This window comes from Haliaeetus albicilla, chromosome Z (assembly GCF_947461875.1).
Source record: "Haliaeetus albicilla chromosome Z, bHalAlb1.1, whole genome shotgun sequence".
NCBI lineage: Eukaryota > Metazoa > Chordata > Aves > Accipitriformes > Accipitridae > Haliaeetus > Haliaeetus albicilla.
In genome coordinates this window covers 69,816,834-69,843,391 of record NC_091516.1, presented here as the reverse complement: position 1 = coordinate 69,843,391, position 26,558 = coordinate 69,816,834, and the positions used below count along the sequence as shown (strand labels likewise).

Genomic DNA, 26,558 nt, shown 5'->3' with positions numbered 1-26,558 from the left:
TGGGCTTCAACAGCAGACCCTGCTTCCCAGCACTGCCGCTATCACTTTTCACTAGCACTGCTTCGTAAAAAATTGTTACCAGCTTACTTAAGAAATGGGCTGATATCTCTTAATTTGAGCCACATGGTATCACTCCAATTTACTTCCATATTAGGCTAGAATAGATAAAATCATAATTGGGAAAAAAAATGAGAAGTAAAGGGAAAATTACTACATTTGTTCATCTTAGAAGAAATATCATACTTATTAGTAAAATTGATTTTGACATATAGAGTGTGAAAACATTTTTATTGATGGTTTTAGTGCTGCAGTAACGCTGCGGAAACTATGAGACTGCAACTTTGGTAGCCTCTGCTATATGTGGCTTATACCACTACAGTGTGCTCAGAAAAATGTTGGAAGAGCTTTATGAAATGAAATACTGAGAACAAGGGAAAACAGAGAAGATTCCTCAGTACCTGCAAAAGAGCCCTTTCGAGTATACATTTTCTAGTGCTGTCTCTTACTGGTGCTTACTGTCAGATATTTAAATGATAGGTTTATAGACTTTGCTCTTGTCAGCATTTTGAAGTGCTATTTTCCTTAAGGTAGGGGAATGCTAGAGGACACTTGCTATAAAGGGAATGTAATTTCTGGTTCATTAGTATATGAACCTGAAATTATGACTGTCTGCTGTATATGCTCTGTACGTTTCTATGGAAATCGCTTTGATAGTTTTGGAGGTGTGTTTATGTCCATAGGATGCACACAACCCATTATAAAACTATGACTTTTCCCCCAAAACTAACCAAAGAAAAACTGTATTTCTTTTGAGACAGCAGGCATGCTGCATATACGTTGCAGTAGATATTTTTGTAGAGAACTAGGTATTTCATCAATCCTACATGAAGCCTCATTGGATCAAATGGATCGCATCAGCCAGCTCCCTCCCCACTTGCATGAACTTCCATTGGAAGTTTGCTTCTGTCACCTCCACCTGGGAAAATACAGCACGTGCAGAGGTTGGTGGGGTACTGGCAAGCGGGATGCACATCAGGCATGGGACTGGCGCAGGTCATTGCTCTCCGGAGAGCTCCTCTCCAGCTCCTGGTGTTCAGAGTGATCTGACTAACGTGCTTATGGCTTCACCTTTGAAACCAAAGCTGAAAAAGCGTGCCAGTGAAACCTGTGTACCGCAACACGTGTTCATTATCCACGTTTTGCAAGAATGGCTTGGGCGGGATTTATTGCCACTATTTTCACACTCGGCCTTCAACGGCAAAGCTAGTTGGCTTGCGATGCAATGTGATCCCCTCCGGAACACACAGCAAACACAGAAAAAAAAAAAAAATCCCAAATGATGTATTTATGATCCAAAATACACATTCTGCATGTAATAATGCTTTGGCATCAGATGTCTGAGACCCACAGGACTCAGAGTGGCCGCTGTGTCACACCAGAAAGCTCAGGCTGTCCAAGCTCCTGCAGGAGCCATGTCTCTCCACGTGCTAGCACCAGGGTGTTTTGTGGGCTGCTCATAATGTTTTGCTCAAGCTCACTTGCACCTGCATCTCTGGCCCCATTAGCTGGGGGAGGGGGCAGAATCTAAGATTAGTAATACAAGGGGTGAGGGTGAAAGGGACTGCCAGCTTCACGGGGCTGTTTGGTCCAGGAGCACAGGTTTGTAAGCCAAAGCCATTCATTTCAGGAGTTCACACAAAGGTTACAGGGGGGAAAAAAAAATTAAACTGAAAACATTGGCGGCACAGCTGTTGTTAAGCTCGGGAAAGCTTCCTTTCAAGTCTGGCGTGAACCTTCTCTCCCTTTCCACGGGGGAAGCTGGTTTTGTTCCAGCGGTTAGCTCAGGTCCTCTGCTCCAAGCCTGCATCAGTGTGTTAGGAGTAGGCAAACTCAGGCTGGGCTCAGCAGAGTAAGGTTTGTCTATACTTCAGGGTTTTTTGTGAGTTTAATCATTAGTTTAGAAAGGAATTTAGTTAAACTGAGGCAACATCCCAACGTGGCTTTTGTCCTGGTGTAACGATGCTTCTTGGTGCAGTTTAAGAGGACCTTTATATGGCTGTAAGTGCATGCATATAGATTGAACTGTGATTTAGCACTATATGTCCATCTAAATTATGTTATAAACCAATGCACTCCATTGGTACACCTCCCTTCCAAAGTGAGCAGAAGCCTTCAGGCTGCTGTGTCTGGTGAGTGGACTTACCTATCCAAGTACCAGAGATGTGACCGGAGTCCCGTCCTTGTAAGACGAGACTTGGATATGGAGGCTCCCAGAGTTTGGTGTTGTGGTCCAGTTACGTGATGACTTTCAACTGATGGTGGGATACAGCCAGACTCCTCGTGGTAGGGGGTTGCTCGCCGGGACCCCCGCCCTGCCCTGGGGAAGCTGTTGTGGTGGTGCTGGTAGTGAAATAAAGGCATGGAAAATCTGTCCTGGTGTGTTTCATCACTGAAGAGGACTTTGGAGGAAAAGGAGCAGAAGTAAAGCTCGTGGTTGCTTTTGGTTTTAGCGTTGCTTATGAACCTTATGAGATCAGAGGGTCACGGGCAGTATCTTGCTAGTGATGTGTAATGGTTTGGAAGTAAACACCAGGGGTGGCTGCAGCTGCCTTTGATCTAACTAAATGGCTATTATGTATATTCTATTTAACTTATTTTAAAATTAGGCAAAGAACATACAGGAATGCTTCTCTGTGTGCTAGATGCTTGAACTTCCAACTGTGTGTTCAGGACCAAACAAAAGGAAAATGGTTCTCTTTCAAGGAGCTTATCATTTGGTAGATATATAACACAAAGCACGCATGAAATGCTGTGAGAAAGAGGGACTGACTTCCTACCTTATCCCATGTTTTTAACATTTTGAATTTTTACTGATGAGGGCCAGAATTTGCAGATTTCACACAGTGTCTTTTGCCTTCCACGGTATCTGTGAATTTTTTTTTTTTTTTTTGAAGTGGGACTTCTTAAGTTGAAAATGATGAGCTCTTAGCTTAAAAAGATGGGCAAGTAGTTAAATCCACAGCAGGCCTTTTTTCAAAGTACACCAGAAGCTTTGTAGAGTGCGTGCAGAAAGTTTAGCAGACGTCGCTTGTGCTTTAGTGCAGGGGTGGCTGATCTTCACGGTCCTACGGCATCCTGACAAGTTCCCTGGAGATCCCACGGGACCAGGACAAGAGTGCTGTTTCTTCAGGTCCTACCTGGTGGACCAGAGACATCCGTCACAGCAGCTCTGCCTGGCTGGCTCCTCCTGCAGTGAGAGGGGAGGGTTGTCCAGTGCCGTCCGTGCCATCCCAGCTTGCCCACTGGTGTAGCCTGGTTTCAGGAGCCAGCCAGCATGGCTTGGCTGATAGCTACTGAAAAGTCTTGGTCTGGCAAGCTGGGTGCAGCCACCAAAGGCAGAGTCCCATCCAAAATTTTCAGGACAATTTCTCCATTTCCTAACAACCATGAAAATAAATCTGCACCACTCTTAACAAGCCAGAGTCTCTCTTCAAGGCTTGTGAGTACAAGAGTTTGTTATTTCACCTGAGAAGGATGGCGTGTGATAAATGAGTACCTTCCTACATGGGAAGCTGGGATTTTTCAGTGCTTTTGTGTGGCATCCGTTGTCCTGACATATAGGCATGACAGCACTCATTACACTAAAAAATGACACTCCTCATTCTTCTGTTGACTCATCACTACCTGGCATCACTTCTCTGACTAATGTCATAAGTACTCAAGGATGATTTGTGGTATTTGACTAGCGGGCTCGTGCTGAGGGTTATGCAGAGCGAGTAGCACACGGGTCTGCTGGAGCATTACTTGGCAATAAATGATGTGAGCAAGCTGATGACCAGATTGGTCCAAGATCACTGGGCAGACCAGGAGGAAGGATAAAGGAAGACTTCATGGCAGTGAGACAGCATCCTGGTTCCCCACCCTGTTTCCATGTCCAGGGATGCTGAGGTCTACGTTGTGTGTGGTGGCAGTGCCATGGGTCTCCAGACCTGCTGGAGAGCAGGTCCGTGCCCAGTGCCTCCGGAGGATAAAAGCGTCTGCCCTTCCCTTGCCAGTACAGCTGTGCCTGGCGGCTACCAGCACAGGGCATGGAGCAGACATATAATTATGAATGTGCACTGTTTATGAGAGTCTGTTCTGTACTCTGAATTGGAAGATCTTTATCTGAATAATTTGTCATATTAGATTAGTTATACATCCTTCAGGCTGCTTCACAAAGCCCTTCTGCCTATTGAAGATTTTCTCCTCCGTGGAGCCTTCTTAGCCTTGCTGCTACTTCCCCATCTCATGAGTGGGTGGAAAACCTTGTTTGATATCTGATGGCGTGTCCAATGTCTGATAAAGAGGCCAGATAAAAAATTATCCAGTATTTCCCCTTCTGCTTTACTGTTTTTTCAGACTTTGAAGATGTCAGTCATATTGTAGTCTGCTTGGTGTAATTTGGTTTTCTGTCACACATGCACATACTTTTTTTGGCGAAGGAGCATGCATGCGGCGGCAGTATTTTAGTGGGAAAGAAGAGGGAAGCTGCTGCTCCTCTGTTTTGGCTGCCTGCAATAATAAATCACAATTTGCCATTCCCTAACCAGAAAGAGAGTTATCTCCATGAGTCTGTGTGACCCCAAAAGTTTCAGTTTACATACCCTCTTGCTCAGAGACCTTGCCTGTGGAGAGACTTTTCCTTCCTGAAGTTACTCAGAGGTTGCAAGAGTTGAAGCTGAGTCTTCAAAGGACAGGAAGAGTGAGTGTTGTCTTATCCTCTGGCTGAAGTGGAAATCCAGCTGTCTGTGTTTAAATAACAAGGGCGTTAGACTCCATGTCCATCTGTGAGGTGCTCAGCTTAGCACTCAGCTTTTCTCATTTTCTGTTTGTTGGGTTTTTTTTAAGTCTGGCCTTTTAATGAAAATTAGTACATAGGCTGACATGTTTATGTACACATACGATAAAACAGGGGCAACTTCTTAAATAAATGCTTGGTCCTTGTTCAGCCAATATCCAGAAATGTGTGGAGGATTTGCCCTTCTTGATGTTAAACCAGTGCAGTTCTCTGTTTCTCTAGGTATAAAATGAAATATAAGGAAATCAACTATTTCCTTGAAAAATGCACCAGCATGAGATTTGCATAAAGCTGTAATAAAAGTTTTCCATGTACCATTCAAACAGAAGCAATGAAGAAGTAATGCCATTTTACCCTGTTGTATTTGATACTTAACATGTAAAAACAGTTATTTACTTGATTGTTTCACATTCATTTCACTAATATGATTGTTCACTTGTAGGCTGAGTTCTAGATTTACACATTTATTAAAACATGAGAAAATTACTTCCATAACTTACTTCAGGCCACGTTTTGCATTAGATATGAACCATTACCTTCGTGATGGTAAAATATCAAAACAAAACTCCAACCCCTTGTATCATTTCATTTTCAAGCCTTGTGTTTTAATGGTTTTGTTACACACTGATTTTCAGGAGCGGTTTATTTCAACTAATTTGTCAACACAAAGATTTAAGATCCCTGTATTTTATTTACCTTTATCTGAGTAAATAAAATTCCAAGTACCTGCGTATTCTGGCTCAAGGCTTTTAAAGGTTTTCACCCCACACGATGCAAAAGAGGAGCCCAACCAGACAGGCTGAGAGTAAATGACTAGTTTTATTGATCCATTTTATATGTGTACTGGTTGTTTAGATACAGCAAAGCTGGTCCACTGTAATTTAAAAGATGTTCAGCTCAAGCAAGTACCTTAGGAAGAACTTTTTTCCCGGTGTGAGAAGGGTTTATTTCTGTCCAGCCCCACTTCCTAATTGATTTGAAATCGCCCAAAGTAACAACCTCAGCGATGTTGACCAGGCTCGAAGCCCTGGGGCTGAAAACGGTGGCGGCGCAGAGCCTGACTGGGGAGCAGATGAGTGTCTCTGCCCTGGAGCAGTCGCATCTCTCAGATGGGTGGACCAGATGGCCGAGGTTGGTAGCAGCATCAACAACCCAGCTTCTTTCTGCTGCCACCCTTTAGCGGAGCCCGTGCAAGCTGCGAGCTACCGCGGCGAGTCTGACAGGCGGCGACTGGAGGGGTCGTTGTAACTCAATCATCTGTCTGCACCCCAAGACCCCGCTCCTCCCTAGTCTGGAGCTTCCTACAACTCCCGTCAACAGCAAGAAAACTGGCGGGGTTTGAAAACTCTACTAATGTTTGCTCACCAGTAGGTCGCAGGCAGCATTCGGCACCTCACCTTCAGCCGTGGGTCACTGCGAGGGGTCAACTGGGCACCAACTACTGCTTTTAAATGCCGTCAAACTGTCCCTAATGGCTGCAAGATCAGGCTGAAAGCCTGGCACCCAACGCATGCGCGTTCAAACAAGGAATTGCGTTCAAAATGATGGCTTGTGATTTGCCTGTGCTCGGAGCAGACTAGGACTGTGAAAGTCTTTGTGGAAACTGAGCCCAGGCGAGCAATTTTGGGGCAAGAGGCTGAGAACGCTTCCAGTTTCAAGCAGAGACACCTCTGCTTCCTAGTCCGCATAGATCTTGACCTTTCTTGATGCTACAGCACTTTGAACTTTCAGTCATGGGCCGAGGTGGTTCTGATCAAGGCACTTTACTAACTGTTTTGGTTTAGTTTGGTTTGGTTTGGTTTATTTTATTTTATTTTATTTTATTTTATTATTTCATTTCAAACTAGGCATGGCAGTCAAATAGCTATGCAGTGCTTCAAAAATCCAGGTAAACCAAGAAAAGGCAAAGCTGTGACCTACAGCATAAGGTTTTATTGGCAAAGATGTATCAGCTAAGAGCTTGAAAAAATCCTTTGCCACCCCAGCCAAGATAACTATGTTAGCAAAACCTCTAGAGCAGGTTTTGCGTAGCTATTCCAACAGAGGAATACTCTTGCTGTCTGAGCTCATGTCATTTGGAGAGGTGATGCAGCCTCCTGCCAGAAAACCTCCTGCATCTCTATTAAGAGGATGCTGCTGACACAGACGCATGGTGAAGCCAGAGCAGCAAAGGATCTTCCACTATGCCAGAGGTTTAGGCATTATCATGTGCTCGCAACATCTTCTACTACCCAAGTCCAAATTAACTGTGAATACAAAATGAAATACAGTTTAGCGAACTGTGTGAATTTGTCAAATACGATTTTCCTGGGGCTCGTGTACTACGTTGGATGTACCCAAGCTACCTTTAAACAACCCAGCTCGAGTATCAGATGGTCTTCAGCATTAGTTGTGCTAAATACTGCACATGCTAATTTAGGCCTCTTCCTGGAAGGATAAATTGGCCCTTGAGGAGCATCACATTCCTAAGACCAGACCATTTTTGAGCATGTATATTAGAGGCAAGCCAACGTCACCCAGCAGCATCGGAACATTAACGCTTAAACTGATCAGGCTTCACTTTCTGTTCCTGGTTGAGGCAGGTGGAAGTTGTTGACCCTTCAAATCTTTATTTTCATGCCAATGAGGTGAACAGAGATTTCCCCAGCTCAGAGTTCCAGTTCGGGGCCAGCAGACTCCTGCTGTCAGGAGGGAGTACCAACTGGCTGACTCCAGCTTGACCCCACTGCTCCAGACCTCCTTTCCTGACTATCACCACGGTTCTCCAGCAGCCCAAAGGCAAATATCTCTGCAACCTTCACCACTGAAATAGCTTGAGATGCACCGAAAAAGGGATTGGCTTTTGTTCGCTTTAGCTGAGCTTTTGATGGGAAGACCTTCACCAAACCCTCTTGTCTAACGTACATTTTTGGTCTGCAAGGAAACTATCCACAGAATGCCAAGATTTTGTGCTCCAGACCATGGAGGATGCCCCTTCCACCGGATTGTTTTAGTTTGAGTTGTTGTGAGTGAGATGTAGTGGACCCACTGAAAGATTTTTACCCACACAGTACCATTCCAGTTGATGTTGTGATGAGCTTTCTATCGATCTGTTAGGCTTCGTTCATACTAGACAAATTGCTGGGAGGTTTGTAAGCGAGGTGAGCCAGCATCCCTACCCACGGTCCTGTCGCACCTATTAGCACAACTGCCTGTGTTTGGGAACTTGGTGTTCTCCACGTTATTACAGGTCCTCGAAGCCTTTTCCTCCTGTAAGCTTTCTGTTGTAAGACACTAGGGACAAGAGAAGCGGGAGAATTGCATTATTAAGTTTAAAGTTTTAATAAAGCTGAAGCCTGAGGCTTTTATACTAGAGTGCCATGAGTTTTGTTTGTGCTGTTCACAAACTATTACCAGCAGAATTTTGTGTACAGGGTTTTTTTGGTTTTTTTACTGAGCTATGCATAAGGGAGATGACCCCTATGCTTTTTTAATCTTGAGTTATTTTAGAATTAAATATTTTTCTAATCATGATTGATTTTAAGAACTTATACCCCCAATGTAAGGTATGCATGGAAATTTTCAGTAGAAGTTCTGCAACAGAAATTGGTTTACAGTGTGAACTGTGACAAGTCCTAGACTCCAGATGCTCTAAAGCAATCTGTTCTAATAAGTTCATGCGTTATTATTACTGCTCAGTGTGATTTATTGCTGTAGAAAACTATCACAATTGCAGATGTAACATCCAATAGATCTTTGAACAAAATATCAGAAAGTACTTGGCTATGGTCATTCTATGATTGTATCTCTGCAGTTGTTTTCTTTTGCTGTTTAAAAACTGGTGTGTATCAGATGCTTTTCTGCTGCAAGTAGGGATTTTATCATGTCTGTGAATTCATTTAGGTAGAATTATTCTTGTTGCTAATTGAAAATGGGAACTAGTTTAACTTTGGATTATTTATTATTTTTTCTATGTGCTGTTCAAGTGTAGTTGCTGATTAATTCTAATCCCTAATGAATAATATTTTATGAAGACTTGAGGATCTAATTCCATTTTAAGATGTGCAAAAAACTGAAAGTATTTCAGAAATTCAGGAATTCCATCCAGGAAGCAGTGAAAGGTTTTGGGAATCCCAGACCGACAAGCTTGCACTACAGACATACAGAATCGTATGCTTCATGGTGAAGAGGAGTCCTTCTCAACTGAAGAAAGGCTCAAGTGCTACCATTCAGACAGACCAGTTACTTAGTTTGTATGAGATTGAGTGAAAGGAGGGTTGAAGAGGATCTTGAATGACTGTAGACACGTACCGAGCTCCAAGGAGAGCACGTGAAGTTACCAAGAAAGAATCTACACATCACTGCAAAAGTGTTAAGTTCCTGGCGTGTGATTTCTTCTTTCTTACCATCTACCACTGCTTTTACAAATATTTCAGAGACCAGCTGATGCTGTTTTGATCCACCAGAATTTCTACTGCAAATTCATTTCACTTCTAGAAATCATTGAGGATATTTGGACAGGGGCTTCCACTTCAGTTTCCTCTGAAAGGAATCCACCAAAACCTTGTAGAGACTCAAACCAGTATGAGGCAACTGGAGACAATGGAGGACTTGCGTCAGAATTACATTGCTCCAAGCCAAGTGCTTATTGTAGACATGCCCATTCAAGCCCAGTGCATACCATGTAAACACCATGCCACAACTGAAATTGTGGTGGAAGACAGGGGAAGTAGATGAAAGTTTTTTTCAGAAGTTCAAGAGAAAGTAAAATTTGGGGGCTTTTTTTTTTTAATCCATTTTTCCTTATTCCTAATAACAAGCAACTTAGAAGAGCTAAGTATCCCCCGAATATGTGGTGGAGGTTGATTTGATTGTCTGAGCCCATAAAAATGAAAGAGGCGTGTTTTAACTTCCTTTTACCTTCCTCAGAAGGTGAATTTTTAGCCATTTTAAATTTGTTAGAATAGGTATTAAGAGTATGGAATCAATCCTGCAAAGAGTTACTCTCACAGGCCCTTTACCTAAAGTCTAACTGGGATATTCATAGATTTTTGTGTTTGCAGGATCAGACCTTTGAGTCCCCCTTCTAGCATACTGATGCTTTCATTTGACAAGAGTGCTATGCTATAAAATATATACCAAAGATGTATTCTCATCTGTTCTAAATATGTATACACACACACTAAATATACTGCATAAGTAATATATGTGTAAGAGGCTATGTTTTATATGCATACACTACAGATAATAAAGGTATCAACCTTTTGTCATTATAAAGTTATGATAATTGTGTAATATAAACTTATAGAGGATTGCCATCTGACCTTTAGCAGTAGAACAGTTTAGCAGTAGAACACTTATTAAATTGACCAATAAATGGGTAATTAACATATATATGAATTTAAAGAATGCATTTCTAGGGGATTTCAAGTTCTTGCTTATGTACGCGACAGAGTTGAATGCTTGTGCAAATAGATAATTAATGTTTTCCCTTGCAAAGTGAAGGAACAAATTTTCAACCACTGGCATAGAGAGGGCTTTCAAAAAGATGCCTGAATGCTTTCTGACTTGTTGCAGTGAACACTGCTCTATGACTTGCCATTCTAAGGGAATCAAATATAAAGTAGTGATGATCTATGATTAATAAATTACAAAAACAAACTTTACTTTGAATACAAAGAAGGAACACAAAGGTAAAATGGAAATGCCTGAATAGAAAACATGGTTGGGAAAGCCTAGAGGACCCAGAGTGGTGTACTGAGTGATGCAGCAATAAATAAGAACGGGTTTACCTACCAGATAAGTGCCAGTTCCCCTACTTCTGACTATAAATGAGTTATTGGAAGAAGAAGAAGGAATTTAAGTATAGTGAGCGGAGCCATAAGCCAGAGAGATGGCTTTCTGCAAAATCTGTTCATCTAAGAATACTTTAAAATTTGAAAATGAGCATTGAGCAGGAAATTAAGTAAATCCTAGGCTGTGAAAACTTGTCTATGGAATTTACTGACGTACAAAGAGTATAAGGCATAAAATGAACTTTAGACAAAATCCTTAGGTCTTTGTTTGCAATTGTTGCTTCAGTAAAAGGCACCATTATCCTGAAAAAAAAAAAAACAAAACCAAAAAAAACTTGTAGTATTGTAAATAGTCTGTGGTCTATTAAATACCTTCAGTTTTAGCATATCCACTTTAAAAGACTGTACTGGTTGCATGGAATAAAACTAGTCCTGGGAAGTGTAAGTCATGCATCCCATAGCATCATTCCCTTGGAATTTGGTTGTATCAACTGTAGTTGTATCAAATTTGAATGGCAGCTGGGTGCTACATTTGTGTTGAATGTTAGTATATTTTACCCTAACAATTTATTCTGCTCACTGAATTTTTCAGATTTATGGGAATTCAAAACTATTTTTGGAAAAGATAAATATGTTTTAACTGTGAGCTATCAATCCATTGAATCTGAAGCATTTACTGGGTGTTGAAGTTTCTGTGACCAAAAGCACATAGGCTTCTTGTATATTCTTGTGGGATAAATTATCCTCCTTGATAAGACTGTCTGCTGCTTGAGCATCACCCTGATCTGTTCTCCTTGGTTATTATTATCAGTTAGTGTCTTGTTGTAGCAGAGAACTTGAACTGTTATGGTAGAAGCTAAGTGTCCTGGGTTTGATATGCTCTGTTTTGACATTTCTGTGTCACTTAAAGATGGACACGTTAGACTTCTTGTTTAAGGGAAGATTATACCCTTGATCCTTTCTCCACTTGATATATTGTTTTTGTCTATTTTCTTTCCAAGTTGGCTCATAAGGGCATGGATGCCTACCAAAACTTATTTCTTCTGCGCTGGATGTAGAGAAATCTGTAGCTAAAGCTCAGTTAATCTCTTCAATCCCTCTTTGCTGCTACATCCATGAGCCCTTGTCCTGACCCCAGCACTGTGGCTGAGTTATCAAAAACCTCGCATTGTCAGCCTCAGTCTCTTTGCTGATCTTTGTGAAGAGAATACTGTTCTGCGGGCATCCACAAAGCTGAGCAGCAAGCACCAGCAGCATGTCGGATATTGCATATTATTCCCCGTATTGTTTATGATCTGAAAAGCAAAGACTGCATGTACCTTGTGAAGAAAAAGTAGGAAGAGATGGTGATCGATGGCTGCCAGTTCTTCCATGTGGATAGGGAAATTGAGAATAGCAAACCTGAGCTAGGTCTAGAGAGGGAGAAGGGAACTGCGCATCTGTATTTCCTTTTGGTTTGAAGAAAAAGGTGATGTTCTTAGGCGAACTGGGTGGCTAGTTTTCAAAACAAGAAATGTGGGATACAATAGCTTGAGAGACGACTGTTTTTCCAAAGCAGAGCGTATTTTTTTCCCCTTGCTGGTCATTAGCAGTGCTTCTGAAGACCAGCCCTTCATGGAGGAAGTCATGCTGTAACGCAACGAGCTGGTGCCAATTTTAAGCTTCCCCCAGCATGTAATAGCTCCAAGTAATTGGTAGGTACGTGCGCTTCAAGGACAGTGATATTTTTGCTCCTTTACCCATTTAAATCACAGCATTTTGTGCAAGAGGGTGCAGCCAAATGAGTGCTGGAATGCACAGCACTGGTTTAGGATTATTAGTGCATATGGCGTGTTTCTAAAACTTATTCAGTATACAGCAGGGTTTAGTGTGAGTTGGGCGTGTGTGGCTTACACGTCTTCTTTTTAGATACTGTCTCTTTCAGAGAACTTTTTTTCTGGTAGGATTTCTGAGGCACTCTTACATGGAACGGAGGGTCCGGTCCCCTAACCACACTGCCTGTGGTGCTGGGTTTAGGAGAAGCCTGGCAACACAAGCTCCTGACAACTCCCAGCAGGTCCTGCAGCCCTTCAGCAGAAGGTCTTTCTGCAGATGCTGTCCTCTTTAGAGAAGGAGGGTGATGCTACCTTACCTGTTATGTCAAGGTAAAGCAGTTGGATCGTTGTGTTGGCTGGTAAGAGAAAGAACTAGCCACAGCCCTCCCCAAAGCAGCCTGGTTTTGCCCTGCAATCAAAGGGTCATCCATTCCATGATCATCTCATGCACATAGCTCTGCCTGATAAAGGGGACGGTAAAGCTGCACTCTAAAAACCGGTATTTTCAGATGTTTGGCAGATCTAAATCACATTTGGGGCCTGGTGTCATTTTAAAGATCTGAATAGAATAGAACAGAGCAGAACAAAACAGAATATTGCAGATGAGATATTCATAATGAGTCCAAGTTCTGGTGAACCAGGCTGGTCGAAGGTCTGAGTGACTCAGCCCTTTGAGAGACAAAACTTTTATCAGTGCTTGAGATGTCTGTACAGGTTTTGGGAGGGGTATCGTAGCATCAATAAAACCCCTTGTTTTGAGGCTCCACCCTCCTCTGGAGCTCAGGGTGTTCATCCCCACTTTAGCAGAATCACCAGTGGTTCCTGCAATGGCCTGAAGATCGTCCTGAGAGATTCACTATTCTTGCATATGGTTTCATAATGGAGGGAGTTTTGCCATCTTTATACTTACAGTGAAATTTAGTGCTCAGTATCAGATGTTTGGCTGAAAATGTCAGTATTGTGTTACATCTGAATGAAGCTCGGCCTCTTGCAATAGATGATATTTTGTCCTAAATGCATGATTTCGTCCCACGCACACATATCTGTTATATCCCATCCTCCAAAAATTCTAGATATTAAATGTGCCCCATGGGAGGGTAAATGATGGAAAAAATGGTATGTGTGGAAAGGCTTCACATGAAGAAAGATTACTCTTAAGAGTTTCTTCATACGCACTTGCCCAAGATGTTCTAAGCTCAGCTGAATTCCAGAGTCATGTAATTCTGACATTACCAAAGACAGAGTACTGGGGAAGGTGAATACCTGATTTTATCTGGAATGGGGAGCTCTGCATTGACACTACCTGGCCAATAGTGGTGAATATTTTTCCCTTAGAATATTAATTCAATTACACTGATTTTAAAATGTACATAATGTAAGCCAAACAGAAGGCAAGACACGATAATTCAGAATGTTGTAGTGCGGTTATGTGGGATCGGAGTGTTTGGTCAAAAGTGTTTACTTTTGTGATATTTTCAAGAAACTAGGAGGTAGTTTGCATAAGGTGTGGGTAAATGCTATTTTTCTATCAAAAATATGGATCAAGGTGTTTATTTTGACGTTTCTGATGCAAAATATAATTCACATCCCCATTGTAAAAGTCTCTTTTAGAGCAGTGTTTTTGGAGGTGCAGCCTGTGTGCTGATAAGCAGTTACTAGAGCATGAACAAAGGATGCCTGGTTTTAGAAATGTTGTATGCATTGCCATTTATACAAAAAGAAGCTGAAAAAAACCATTAACTTTAGTGCAGCATATACAGTGATAAAGACACTAGTTGCAAAATGCTGGTTTTATAAGTATAATTCATTATACTTTCTTTGATCCAGTGTTACAAATTAGGGTCACTTGTGTCAGGAGATTAAAACCTTTTTGTCTCTCTTTGATATCAAACTATTCTTTCCCAGTCCCTTTTATCTTGCAGAGCAGCACTGAATTCCACAGCATCTTTGTCAGTTCACTCATGTTATTTGCAGCAATCATTTAATTGGTTTTAGAACTAATATTATTTAGTCATACTGTCATTTGCAGCAACAGAGGCTCTTTAATATCCAAAAAATCTTGAGAGGTTCCAGCATTAGCTGGGTAAGCAAATGTATAAGAGAGACCACAAAGAATTTTGGGACCATGGTGGGAGTGCAAGGTAGCTAAATTGGATAGAAAAAGAAAAAAAACCATACAAGTCAAAGTAAGATTGTACATCAGAAAAACTACAGCAATCTACTGAAAATTAGTAGATGATAGTCATGAGTAGCTTACAGTGAACCACGGGTATCAGCTTCCCTGAAGCACGGAAATAGGAACTTGGAGAAGCTTGTAAAAGGTGTCCTCAGGGAATCTTCCATTTTTTCACTATGATACCTTTAATCCTAGAATTGTCAAGCCACATGGAAAATAATAGGACTGAATAGTTCAGTCAGTTAAAAGTTAGTATTATTTCTTTTATCAAAAATATTAGGTCTTTCTGTGTTTCTGGAGCTGCTAGGATTTGTATAAACTTTAAAACAAGTGAAGTCAAGTATTGAACCTGTATTGCTCTTTCTTTTTTTAATTTAAGATCGTTATCTGTGACTAAGCAGACTCTATTCAATAGGAAGAAAGAACTTAAAGCCAATATTTTTTAACAGATGATTCAACGAGAGGCAGAAGTAAAGAATAAGGTAACTGCTGTGGCGTTGACAGACTCTGTTCACAATGTGTGGCATCAAGAAGTTGGGAAAAGTATTCGAGAGTGGATGCGAGAGGTGAGGCTGTTTTTTTTTAAAGAGTTGGGGTGTATACATCTGTGTATGGCTCTATAAACATGTCTTTATCTGCTGACCTCTTCTATTTCTTTAGGGTATGAAAGACAGCACATTACAGGACGATGGAAATTGTGTGCCCATACCAGCCCCTAAAATAACCAAGGTTAAACCCATTTCTGAAGTTCAAAGTTAGCAGTCAAAATAATAAGAATGAAGTCCAGTGTTTCTTCCTGCTGCACAGCAATATAGAGACATATACCAAGGCAGCCCACGCACTGCCTGATATCTGGAGCAAAGTCCAGGGTGCACCCAGCGCTCCTGGCTTGACCTGGTGACAGTGGAAAACCCCCTTTAAGCTCTTCATGACTCATTTTGATGATTTGCACAACTGGGAAAAAAGCCTTTCTCAGAAGTTTTATGAGATGTAATTACTTCTGAAGTGCTCTGAGGTTTTCTGATGAAAAGTTGGAGTATTTGCTGCTGTACACCTACCAATGGCTAGTTGGTCCAAGATGATCTGGTGTTGGTTGGGAGCCAGCACCAAGTTCCACCCTTGGGTGAAGGATGATGCCATGCATTTAATTTTCATTTAATATTTAAGTATGAGGTTGCTGAGATTTTAAAAATCAAATTTTTTTTTTAAGTGAGACCAACTAAACTTCCACTTATGAGTCTCTTCCTTGCCAGATCAGGCTCATCTCCGTGTTTTCTATGTTCCTGTTGCCAAACACTAAAACAGTAGGTCTATGTGGCAAATTTAAACTGGTCGCATCCTGAACTTTTTGTTAGACTTGACTTCTTTCACATGGATTTAGTGAAACTTTGTGTATAGCCTGCCTATTCCTGACTTAACCTTACAGTTTTATAGGCCATGACTGATGGGAATAGAGAATCACCTGGGATGCAGCCTGACAGCTCTGACTTAAATGTTAAAAATATAAAGAAAGGTAACCCCTACAGGCTCTGTCAGAAAAATCCCCATTTTCTTTATGGGAAATCAAAACCTTAAAATATATGTTATGTAGTAAAACTGAAATTTTAAATCCTGTAATTTGAATCTGACAACTCCATTTTTCTTTAAGCATTTAGTCTGAATAAGACAAGTGCATTACCTTTAATTTCATTTGCAGAAAGTAGATCTTAAAGAATAAGTTAAATGATTAATGGCCTAAAAAGTGGATGGAGTGTCATAACTTACATTAGCATTGAAAATCTCCTATAAGAAAGAAGAATTTTACATATGTGAAGTGTGGCTGAGTGTTATTAAGACTAGCATATCACCTGGATATCTCTTACTTTAATCAGGTTTAAGGCTACTGGTAAAATGAATAATAATTAAAATATACACCTAATCGCTGCCTGTCTGTAGGGCTAATTGCTGTCATTGAAAGAATGAATTGTTAAAAAAGTAATTCTTCATTGAAGCTATCTCTCCTGTATCATTGGTGGCCTATTTTTAGTACCTATAGAAGTCATGATTTTTGAATTTATTAGGAGCTGTGATGAATGATAAAACAAATCATCCATTTACATATCTTGACACTGCTTTCGAGAATACTTATTTCTTACAGGCAAGTGTCACATTGTATATAAAAGCTGGTTAATTGTGTGCTAATCTTCTGTATTATCTCCAGCTCTCTGATGTAGTGTTCTATCAGTAGTTAATATTAATTTTACTTATTTCAAATGAATGTAATACTTCATAAAAATTCTACTTCTTTTATAATTTCTACCATCTTACATTTGCAATTTCACATTCAGCTGTTAATTAAAATTATACATGCAAATTGTAAAATGTATAATGCTTTACTACTTTAAGCCTTAAAGCCTTTGTGAAATACTTCCATTTTAATAATTTTTTTACTAAAAAAGTTACATTAGTGGGTAGTGTGTTTGTTTTCTTTTTTTTTTTCCATCGAGTTCAATAGTTTCATTGATCTACTGTTTCTTACAAAAATCTGCCATGCTTTGTGAACTTCACTTTCTAATCTCATACAGCAACCCTTCCTTTATGTTGTTCCTGCTCTCCCTGGTCCCAGAACAGTAGGGTTGCCTTGACAAATCTATTCAAAAGCCATTCCTCGCCCTTTATTGGTGGGGACTGAAGCCTTTGAAATTCTCTCCTCACTGCAACACAGCTGACATCTTCTTCCAGACAGAATGAATTAAGGAAATACAATAAGACACTTGATCTACCAGTCAAGGATCTTTCCATAGTGAGGACAGACTCCATGGTGCACAACTAGGGCAGCAAGCATCTACAAATACACAATACATGCTTGTTTACCAGAATAGCAATCGTCCATTTTTGCAATCATGATTGATGGGATGATTTTTTAGAAATCTGTCTGAAAATTCATTGGGTCTTTCCAAAAAGTTGTGTGGGGTTTTGTTTTTTTTCCCCTTAATGAAGTTAATCAGGTTTTCAGAAAGGGAAAACTCAGATTTCAAATAAGGGAAGCCATGTAGATCTTGTAGTTCAGCTGGCAATCCTATTAAAAATGTAGTTGCTTTATAATTAAATCTTCAATTCAATATATTTAATGTAGTTTCAATATATTTTATTAAAAGCATATTATTTAATACTTTAATTCATAGACTCCTGAACAAGTAGCATTTGGAGCAAAACATTTTAAAAATTCATGGTAAATTCATCCTACTCAGAGGTTCAAGAATGAAAGGTAAATGTAAATGCTTCCTGAACATAATTCCCTGAAGACCAGTATTTGCATTTTTAAATGTTCCTGTGCAATTCATCTCAGCTATATTTCCTATTATTTGAATATTAATCTGCCATCTTGATGGCTTTCATTCAGTTATAATCTGTTGTTGTGTGATTTCACAACCATTCTTTCCACAGTGTACTCCATCAAAACACCCTGAAAAATTCTGATTTCTTAATGTTGGCAAGCGAGCAGGCTCAGTGTTTATATCAACACCTATTTAACAACTACAGAAAGGAAAAGCTTAAAATCCGCAGTGGGTAATTCAGGCACCGGTTGGTCCAAGCACCTGCGTAAGTCCACCGGCACTCAAAGTAGCGCTTAAAGACAAGCTATTTAAGCACGTTGCAAATCTCCTGAATTGCGGTCTTACTCTTTTTGCGCATTTAGTATGAAACTACAATATTTCATTGCCAGTTAGTGTCAATAAGCTAGTGTAGTGCACCTTCCTGTCCCTGTTGGGACTGCTACGTAAATTAGTTTGAGTATTTTGATGTGATCATTGTCCTTACATACAGAGTCTGTATTTATTTTTGCTCTGAGTTTTTGGCTTACCCCAAAATTGCCTGCCTACTCTTACAGAACTGCTGTAACTGGGTGTCCAGCTCCGAGCCCCTGGACACGTCAGTGGAGTCCATGCTGCCGGACTGCCCCCGCGTCTCTGCAGGTACGTGGCTTTGTTTGCAGCAAGGCAGTATACGTGTTTGTGCCCAGGAGCAGCTTTGTTTATTTAAAAACGCATTTGGTTCTGAATGCATTTTAACCCTTCTATGGCAAGGTGTGGTTGAAAGTGTATGGCTGCTGCTATTTTGTGCAGCCCACTGTTAATGGGGTTTTTTTGCTTTGTGTGGGATTTAAGTTCTCTTGTCTACTCATAGTTTATATTTTTCTCGTCTTGTTTTCTCTTTGGCTTTAAGTAATTGGTGACATTATAGGTAGGAGCTTAAGAAAAATAATAGTGATAATGAAACTGCGAAATTTATCATAGATCCTTGAATAAATATCTAACTCTATGTGGGCAAGAAGGTTTTAAAGAAGTACGTTAATGAAACATACAGCTAAGTGAAATAAGACACTTTCCTGAATTGTGATCAGCATAAGTCCAGTTTATGTAGCAAATTATTTACAGTGTCCAAGAATGTTGATGTGAGATTTCTGTTGTTTTGGAAATACTCAGCTATGCCCTTTCCTTAATGAACCGTAAATGATAAGGAGTGCATGAAATAATACACAGAGGCTTTTGTTAATATGTAATAATTCCAGAAAGTAGATGTAGTTGTCAATGTAACAGGAAAATCTCCAGTCTCTGTAGGAAAGTAATCTAAAATACATAAAGCTGTTACTGAACTTTCATGTTTGATTATCAGGTTTCCTAAAAGCCATAGGTAGCGTATTTCTGTAGAATATAAAATCAGGTTCAAGGGAAGACATAGCCTATACAATATTAATTTAAAAGCTGGAACAGTATTTGACCTTGCTCTGTGAGACGCAGTTGTTCATTTGACAAGTTAGAGATTCATATCTGTCTGGATTTGTGAGGTTGTTAATGAGACCTAACCTTGCAGATGAAATTTAGTTTACTGCAGGATATTTTTAAGGCTTGGAAAATTTAGCGGTACTTTGTTTGAGAGCTCACAACAACCAGAGACCTGTAATCACATTTCTGCTGTGGGTTGGGATCTAACCATGCAGATCATCAGCTCTGTGCAGACGCAGTGCAATAGCATTGACATTGCTCTTTAGTGCTTAGGGAGATGATATATTACTAAAATTTTCATAGATTCAACATTCGTTTACCAACTTTTTGCTCCTTTAGGGGAGAGCACGGCAGTTTAAAAGAAAAACAGTGTTCAGGAGTGGAACTCTTTAAAACAGGATTAACTTCCCATCTCTGACGTCTGTGTTGCTGTTGTGGAAATATGCATGTTATAGAGGTCACTTTAGTCAGGTAAACAGGGGCCTGGATGGCAACCAGTCAGTATTTACAGTACACTTGCCAGCACTGAAAGTCCTCCATCTGAGCTTCTCTTCTCCTTCTTTGTATTCGTCCTATGTAAATAATGTAAAAGGTATTCTATAAAAGAAATCCTAAGCGCTATTGAAAAACAGAGTGATGCTTTAATAGGAGTATGAATAAGTCTTAATTTTACACTTCTATTGAGGATGGGTCATAGTGGGCATAATGTTTATACCCCACTTAATGAATTCCCAGCTACACTGAAGTCTGGCAGAATTAATTTAAATGGAGTAGGATTTCAGCCAGTAAAAGCTGTAAAAGTTGGCTCTTTGTATTTCATGCATACATACAATGCCACTGGATTAAGATCACTGATGTTTTAGAAGTTCTCATCAGAGATTCTGGACAATTATTTAAATGGAAGCTTACTATTTCCAAGTTGGTTCCGTGTAATATAAGGACAGCTTAAAGTAGTATAGCTTTATGTGGCTGGTGCTGAATTATCAATTTGCTCATATGTTTTTGTTTATATTTCTTGTATTCATGTCTTATACGGACAACTGTAAGACATTTACAGAGGAACAAGTGAATAATTCCTACAGTGTGTTTATACGAGCAAAGGCATAAGCCTGCATTACAGTAATCTGTAATAAATTTATGAAATGCTACTAGATGGAGGAGCATTAGTATTTAATGTGAGAGATTTTATTTCATTCGTTTCCTGAGAATTGCAGTACTGAAATAGTCCACACTCAAATACTGGCAGCATTGCCCTTGGTATTTCAATGAATGACAGTGAGAGCAATCAGAGCAATCAGAGGAGATTTTTTGAAATAAACCTTTTGCAGAAGAAAGATTCACTTTTCTGCTTGGAAACCCATCTTTTATCTGTGTTTGCACCGAGAAGGAAGTTCAGGAATAAGTGCCTCTTGGTCACACCTCATGAGCCAGCTTTTCCAAAAAGGGTCTGATATTCAGCCATTCAGCATATTGGGATTTACAGGCAACCCCAGTTTGTTTGTGAGCAGATTATGTCACAGTCTCTTGGTTGCATTTCCCTTAAAAATCACTAGAGAGAAATAAACGGCCATCAAACTGGAAAAACAACTTGTAGTTCCAGATAGAGTTGTTAAAGCTTTTGATTAGAGCATTATTAAGTAATTAAAATGTTTGCCGTAATTCATTCATGCCTTAGTTACAAAAAGGAATGAATGCACTTTAATAATTAAACATTGTGGGCATGAGAACAACAGTGATACAGAAAAAGCAAGCCATAATAAATCCATTCTCTGTCCTTGTGGCAAGAGGTGGGGTACTGCGAAGGTCCCACCTTCATGGTCTTTCCTCCACGTCTCAAGGATTTGTGTCTTCTGATCTAAGGTCTTCCTGTGACAGGTCATCATCACACCAAGGGGATTGTGCTCTAAAATTTTCCATCTAATATAGTTGTCCGGTGTGGTATATGTGATCCTAAAAAGGCTCCCATGCAGTGTGGAGAGACATACCTCCCAGCTCAGACACCTTCCATCAGACCTGGAGCTCCTGTTGAGGTTATCTCTTCAACACTACCCGCCTTGTTACCCTTCCATGTTTTTCCAACAAGAACAAGGCATTCTTCCTTATCAGAGAAGAGTCCACTGCTCTCCCTCTGTCATTTATCTTTTACCAGGCACGGTTGTCCCCCCCTCTGCTCCTTCTCTGGCTCACAGCCCTCTCTGGTTTCCAGCTTTGGAGCATTGCACAGGTAAGGTCTTCAGCTGTGGCACTGTCACCTCGCTGGCCTGGAGAAGCCCTCTGTCAGTCTCCTGCCTTCGGTCTATGTTAAAAAAACCTATATCTCCTACCCTTTTCGCTTTCAGCCCTCATTAAGGACCTCTGTCAGACCTGGGGTCATCTTCTGCCTCAGTCGCAATCCACCTTCCTAACGTAGTGAAACCAGAAAACCTCTCTTCTGTCTCAGAGGAGATGGATCCTTCTCCTGTCTAAGACATAAGCAACTGTAGGGAGGAGAAAGGTGAAGAATTTAAAAGTAGTCTGTACATTAAAGATCATCACATAAAATGGAGTAGGGGTGGGAGGCTTACTGGCTAGAAGATTGAAGGTCCACTTGTAATTTGACATAGACAATGGGATAGACCTTTTAATGGCAGGTTGTATCATGTTACTGCCAACTGTAGTTGTAGTTCACTTAATGGGTCTAGAGACCTTACAACATTTCTTCTAGTTCTGGAGCAGGGATTTCACAAGCCCTTGGGAATCCATCCTACTGGAGCAGCTGCTGGGTGGGAAAAGCTGAGAGTGAGGATGGGAGAAAGCAGATCCACGGATCTGTGTCCATCTTGATTGCTGCTCAGCAATTAAATTACTCTGATTTCAGGATAGTGGCCTGGACATTACCCCAGGGAAGGCACTGTGGTAAATATTGCTGGCTAAACGTGGTCTTTGTCTTCCTGAATACGAATTATTTTGGGGTGCCTCATGGGGAGCACCTTAGTGTTTGGGTAAGATACATTCTTTGGCTCATGTGTTTCTGTCAGTGAAAGCTTTTTATTTAGGAGAGAGGATTAAACTTTGCAGTATTTTGCCAAAGTGAATATGCACCAACACTCATTCACATAGTCAAATAAAAAGGAAGTTATTCTAACATTACTAAAATGAATTGGCTAATCAAATCTTTTTAAAGCCTTTCTAGTTGACCCCCAAAATCACTAGTTATTATTTTAACAGTTGCAGCCAATGTAGTTAAAACATTGTAAAATAAGGAAATTATAACATCAAAAGACAAACAAGATGACACAATGGAATGGAACGTTGACAGTAATCAAGAAAAGCTCTGTTTATGGAAGAGCCTAGACTTGAATATATGTGTGTGTAATAAGGAAAAAAGTGCAAGAATTAATTCATGTAGCTGAATAAAGTGATCTCAGGCTGGCAGAATTAAAACCCTTAATTTGGGGGGACAGGTATGACCCATGCTGGTGGTGCTCTGAACAGTATCCTCAGTGAGTCCTCAGATAGTATTTCCGAGTCCCAAATGTCAAGCTTGACTTTGTGTGGTGTATAAAACATTTCATTTCATTCAGGCAAGCCAAGCACAACTTTTTTTTTTTTTTTCCTTACTTTGAATTCAGAAAAGATCATTAATGTTATTTCTAACAGGCTACTGCAGGTGTTTGGGGTTAGTGGTAGTTGTCCGAACTCAGGTAAGAGTGTAAGCTTTGCGTGTGTCCGCACCAAAAGGAAGTCCTTCACATTGCACAGAGGTTCAGAAAGTCATTGTTTTCCTACTTTGCCTGTTCAAATCCTTTTAACTGGGAGAAGCGAAGGGGAGCTGATGGTTGTTTCTGACAGAGCTGGTCCCAACAAGGACCAGGGTTGTCATCCATAGAGCCTCTCAGTAAAAACACAGCCAGAAGCGTTCCTGCATGTGTTAAACACACACTATGTACTTTAAGGCTTGGGGGGTTTTTTAAGAGGTTTTTCTGTATGCACATAAGAGACCTGCAGTTCAAAACAAATGAAAGATGAGATTCTGCAGAGCTCACTGAAAAACAGGGAAAAGCTTGTTACCTGCTGTTTTTGAGTCCTTGGCATAGCTTGATTTAATATCAAGACAAGAATATGGTACTAAACAGTCCCCTCGAGACTGCTGCTTTGTGCTAAGTAATAGAATAGCATCAATAATCCTTCCATGGGGCTACAGTAAATTTAAGTAAAGTTATTCTGGACTGTTAGATCTGCTTAAAAGCACAGATCCAAGAAAGTGAGCGCATCACTGGCGCAGCGAGCCTTTCCCTGGAAGAGCCGGCGTGCAGCCTGGCCCCTGCACAGGCTTGCACCGGCTCATCAGATAAAGCCCTTGTTGCGAAGCTTGTGTTGATAACAGGGAAACCACGAATTAGCCATTAGATTACAGAGGCGGTAGGTTTTTTTGGCTTTGCCTAACAGGTGACTTCCGCCCACTGTTTTAAGAGTTCAATTGTGCACAGAGGTAATTGCATGAGCAAGGCTTGTGACAGGCATACGGAAGGACCAAATTATTTCTTCCTGCTTTTTTTTCTGTTTTATTTGCATCACACTACACTTGCACTCTTACACATTTATGTTTCTTGCTCATAACAATCAAGGCAGAAACAACCATAAACTGCATGAAGCACTGAGACAGTACCTGGCTCATCCTCTTAGTGGCTTTTAGCCCAGTTTACCAATGCTTCTCATTTTTCACTCTTTAATCGATTTGGTGAAGACCATTCTGGGCTGTTTTCTGACATTAGTATTTTGTGACCGGGGGTAGATGTCCAATAACTCCAGCAATATAAGAAATAAGTGCAAAACCATGCACTTTTTACAATAAGGCAGATTAAGCAATTTACCCATTTTGCTAAAAATGTTATTTCTGCATTCACTAGTCATTCATGGAGATTAAGATTACAGTAATCAGTGTTTACTGTAAACCTCTTTGCATTGTACGTCTTCATGTGCATGCAGTTCTGTCAATAAAAGCTTTGCACTTAGGAGAAAAGATTAAACACTGCAGCATTTTGTCAAGGTGGCAGGCTCCTGTGTTTAGCTGCATATTAATCTGTTTTAAGGTATTTGCAGCATTAACAGCACAAATGGATGAATGCAGGAATCTGCAGTGTGAAGGTTGCTTTGTAGCCCTGTGTCAGCACCCTCATGTGCTGCAAGTGTTGGTCTTGCACTTCCATTTCTGCTGCTGTACGTTGTCTGTCGGGGACTGGAAATTATTACGGAAACTTTGAAGCATCATCCTGTCTTAGCCACAGCTCTGGCAGTTGCTGCACTGAGTCCAACTTTAACTAATATCTTTTTAGCGCTGAAGTAAGTAGCTTTTTCCCTACTCCTGATTCTTCAAAGGCGCTCTGCCTTTAGTCTCCTGCTCAGACTCAGGTGTGGCAGGCAGCTTTTCGTTTCATGTACAGTACCTAGCTGGATGTGAGCTCCTATGTTGTGTTTTGAGTATCTTAGTTTTACAGTGCTTTGGAAAGGGCAAAATCTATAAAGACCTGTTGAGCGACATTGCAGATTCTGTTCCAGAACTCCAGAGCCTCAAAAGTAAATATCAAAATATGAATTTGAAAGTGTTGACTTCAATTCCCAGATGTTGCTGCAGTCAGAGAGGTTGGTTTTACAAGAGTTTCAATTTTATGATGCATTTTTATAACTTTTATATGACCAGCTAGGTGTTCGATATACCACCAGTACTGTTATTTTTTAGGACAAATGCTCATATTCGTGTACCATTCTACAAAATAGTTACATGTATTTGAGGCAGTACTGACGTTAGAGAAACTATTTCATCAAGAATTATTCTTGTACTCAAACATACCTATTTGTCATTGCATTTTTTTAGAGTACAGTGAACTAGTTAGAGTGATGTATGCTTGCCTCAGGGTCCCTGAGGCTGTCTTTGATTGTGGTAATAATGAATAATGTAAATTATTACAGCCAGATATTTCCTACAAAGTGTTTGACAACGGTTAGACTGCCATGACCATTGCTTCTGATACTACTTAATGCTATCTCATTAGTGCGTTTTATATCCATATCTGTCTACATGTTGGCTGAAGTCTTACTCTAATGTGCAATTGCAAACTCTTGAGTTCAGGGACTTTTTGTTTGGTGCCTGTGCTTCTTCTCAGCCCGTGCAGGTGACAGAATAGGTGATGCTTAACCAGTCTTCTGCATGGTCGTGTTGTTAAAATACTTATGCCTTGGCTCCTTACAGCTCTTACAGGCACAACGACAGTACAACAAGTAATGAACACCTTCATGTTTTGAATAGGTGATGCAACTTTGCTGCAGATTTCTAAGTGACAGTTAAGACTGACACTTTAAAAGAGACTATGTTAAGTAAGATTAAGTTATTGCTAAAAAGCCAATATAGTATTAGTTCAATCTGCACTAGTTTTGTCTGTTGAAGGGGAAAAACAAGAAGAAGCAAGAAGGGCAATGAAGCTGGTGAAGGGTCTGGAGCACAAGTCTTATGAGGGGTGGCTGAGGGAACTGGGGTTGTTCAGCCTGGAGAAAAGGAGGCTGAGGGGAGACCTGATGGCTCTCTACAACTACCTGAAAGGAGGTTGTGGTGAGGTGGGGGTCGGTCCCTTCTCCCAAGTAAGAAGTGATAGGATGAGAGGAAACAGCCTCAAGTTGCACCAGGGGAGGTTTGGACTGCAAAGTAGGAAAATTTTTTTCACCAGAAGGGTTGTCAATCACTGGAACAGGCTGCCCAGGGAAGTGGTGGAGCCACCATCCCTGGAGGTATTTAAAAGATGTGTAGACGTGGCGCTTAGTGACATGGTTTAGTGGTGGACTTGGCAGTGCTGGGTTAACGGTTGGACTCGATGATCTTAAAGGTCTTTTCCAACCTAAATGATTCCATGATCCTATGAGTCTATGATTCTGTGAGAGTGGGACTCAAATTTACTTTTTTCCCCAGGGCATGTCAGAATATGCCCTAGCAGAAATAGGTGTTTATCCACATCCTCTTGCTTTTTGTGATGACAGCAAAAGCTTTCCTTACATGGTGGCTCATCACCACCTTTTCACACCCAATGCCTTCACAGCCTCTCAGTGCACATAGGCAACATTACATCAGATAGTACACCTTGCTCCTTACTGCTTAACTGGTGGGTAAAAGCATAGTTGAAATGTGTCTTCCATAGGGTGGAAGAGAAGGCCATAGTCGTC

The 26,558-nt window shown here is 40.6% G+C and overlaps 1 protein-coding gene across 12 annotated transcripts in view; it reads left to right on the top strand.

The window, feature by feature from the left end:
• Positions 1-26,558, top strand: part of ARB2A (ARB2 cotranscriptional regulator A) — a 272,845-nt gene that overhangs the window by 181,000 nt on the left and 65,287 nt on the right. For 8 of the 12 annotated variants that reach the window (XM_069777136.1, XM_069777131.1, XM_069777134.1 and 5 more), the window contains exons 9-11: positions 15,051-15,167; positions 18,473-18,557; positions 21,517-21,591. In XM_069777136.1, coding sequence (XP_069633237.1) covers positions 15,051-15,167; positions 18,473-18,557; positions 21,517-21,591 — 277 coding nt within the window. The remainder of the gene's footprint in view (positions 1-15,050; positions 15,168-18,472; positions 18,558-21,516; positions 21,592-26,558) is intronic. The other 4 variants (XM_069777137.1, XM_069777130.1, XM_069777140.1 and 1 more) reach the window with 1 other exon arrangement.